The 2,343-nt window shown below is 40.5% G+C and overlaps 1 protein-coding gene across 1 annotated transcript; it reads right to left on the bottom strand.

Moving 5' to 3' along the window:
- Nucleotides 1-212: 212 nt before the first annotated feature.
- LOC132725516 (uncharacterized protein F54H12.2-like) lies at nucleotides 213-1,469 on the bottom strand. Its single transcript, XM_060710653.1, has one exon. The coding sequence runs from the start codon at nucleotides 1,467-1,469 to the stop codon at nucleotides 213-215; it is 1,257 nt and encodes a 418-aa protein (XP_060566636.1).
- Between the last annotated feature and the right edge of the window lie 874 nt (nucleotides 1,470-2,343).

Genomic DNA, 2,343 nt, shown 5'->3' with positions numbered 1-2,343 from the left:
TCAAAGCCCACATTGTAGTCACTTGGTATTTTTCCGAGAGAGTTAAAGAACTCGTACGGTCTTGTCTTGGAAAATAAAAGGTAACCTAATGTTTCCCTGGTCCATTACTCGTGTCTGTATTAGCGATTACGAATTTTCCTTTTTGTTTACGGATTTGATCAGCAGCGCACACCTGGACTGGGTATCCTTCAAGTAAACGTTCCAGTTCTAAATTATTCATTTCCTATAGACGGCCCTTGGTTGTCAATATTGAGTACTTCTGGGAATGTGGCGTACATAATCAAGGTGACGCTCTCTGGTAAAGCCTCTGCAAACTTGAGTTCTAGACGACAATGGCCCCTCCTTTTCGTGTTGAATGAATAGTAGGGGTCAATATCTAGGGCATACAAACAGTAGCCATTCTTATAATCTTGTCTGGAGATGTTCACATCGCTTCTGTAGAGAGCTAATGTTCTGTAACACTCAACATACTGATCAGCCGTATAATTAGGTTGCATCGTTTGGCTAGGTAAAGACTGTCCATCCACATAGAGTCCTACAAAGCTGCAGTTGTAATGTTTAAAGTTGAAATGGTTCTGCGCGTAATCACCATTAAACGCGGCACTCGGAACTAGACCTACAATCAGTTTACTGGGCACTAATCCTTGAAAGATATCGTCCGCGCTGTAACTGAATTGACCCGTAGCAATAGCTGTCGTTTTGATCTCTGTGCGTAAGTAAGGGTATACGGCTGGTGTGTCTTGAATAAGTTTTTCGTGCGCTATAAGTACGCTACTAGCTAGACGTTGAATACATAGTTTAAAATATGCGTCCACTATTTTCACTCGATAATCGGGATTGACGGTGCCTGTAATTAATCTAAATGGGTCTCTGGTAGGATGGAGTTTTATACCTACAGAGACTCCGTTAATGAGTAGCTTCGACTGTTGAAAAGATTCAAAGTGTAATGGTCCTTCCGTTTCTACAATTTTGCTACCTTTAGCGAGTCTGTATCTGAAAAATAGTCCACCATTACTTCCTGTTTTACCATCATTGGTACCAACGTCTCCCGTATCTTTATGGAAGAGTTGGCTGGTCAGTAGGTTAATTTGCATATTTTCGTTGGACTGTAATATCGTGTCGATGACCGCTTTATAGGGATAATTGATTCCTGTATGCGAAAAAGGCGTTTGTTGAAGAGATACATCGATCTGACCGAATATGGTGTGTAATGGTAAATTGATAGGACCAACTACTTCGTCCGGATCTACTGCACTACCGTCCCCGTGGACTATTTGCAGTTTTAGGTTGAGCACGCTTCTTTTTAGATCCAAGTACGCCGATGTATGACCCGGTATATTAAATTCGAGAGCGGATGCGTTTGTCACTTGATTTACTGGACGGTATGTAATCCATTCTCTCGATTGTAATGACGTGTCTGCAGGGGGTGTAACAAACAAAGACAGCTCTTTCTGATGAAAATTTTCCATGTTTAAAATTGAAATTCTGGATTTGTTCTATTTCGTTTAGATGATTTGTAGGCGGTTATAGGTGTCTTCTTACGCTTTTGAGGCCCCTTCTTACGCTCTTTGCCCAATTCAACCTTCTTACGATTGACCTCTGACTTTGCTATTTCTATCGCTTGTGCTACGGGTGAGACCAGTTTTACTTGAGGAGGTTGTTGTCTCATTTCGGTCAGGTTTCTAAGATGATTACCGCTACCGACGATGTAACGGCCTCTGTGATCGGGTCTTACATAACCCTCACTCATATCCTTGAAATGTTGATACCATTTTTCAGGGTTGGGTGTATAGGGTACCAATTTTTGTTGTTTGTGATCGTTAACTTCTATGGAGCCTATACTTTTTGAAATGTAATACACAATGAAGATCGTTGGAAATGAACTCAACTGAGTTTAAATCTTCGTCTCTCAAATACAAATGTAAGGAGTTGAAATGATTCACAGTCACTGGTGCGTATACTGGGTGGCTATATTCTAAAAATTGAAGTTTCTTGTATCTCGAACCGACTTCAATATTTCTAAGTACGGGTACTTGCGTATTTCTTACGTTTGTTGTATCAGGTTGCAGCATAAATACAGTCTTTTACTTTTAGGCGTAAAGTCACAGGTGAGAGTAATTTCTGTCACAGCGCAAATCCAATGTCCATCAAAGGTGTACGATTTGGGAAACTGAATATAAAAGTCTGCGGGTTTATTGTTCTTACGTATGTCCTGAGAATCACTACTACTGAGATATAGGTAAAAGTCTGACATGTTTGTTTGCTTTCACACAGACATATGACCACTGTCTTCTTACGCTTCTCTAGTTGTCCGTATTTCGTCCATAATAGTGTCTAAGAGAT

This window comes from Ruditapes philippinarum, unplaced genomic scaffold (assembly GCF_026571515.1).
Source record: "Ruditapes philippinarum isolate M1 unplaced genomic scaffold, ASM2657151v2 ctg7099_1_1_1_1, whole genome shotgun sequence".
In the NCBI taxonomy this organism is placed as follows: domain Eukaryota; kingdom Metazoa; phylum Mollusca; class Bivalvia; order Venerida; family Veneridae; genus Ruditapes; species Ruditapes philippinarum.
This window is presented reverse-complemented; position numbering and strand designations above follow the sequence as displayed.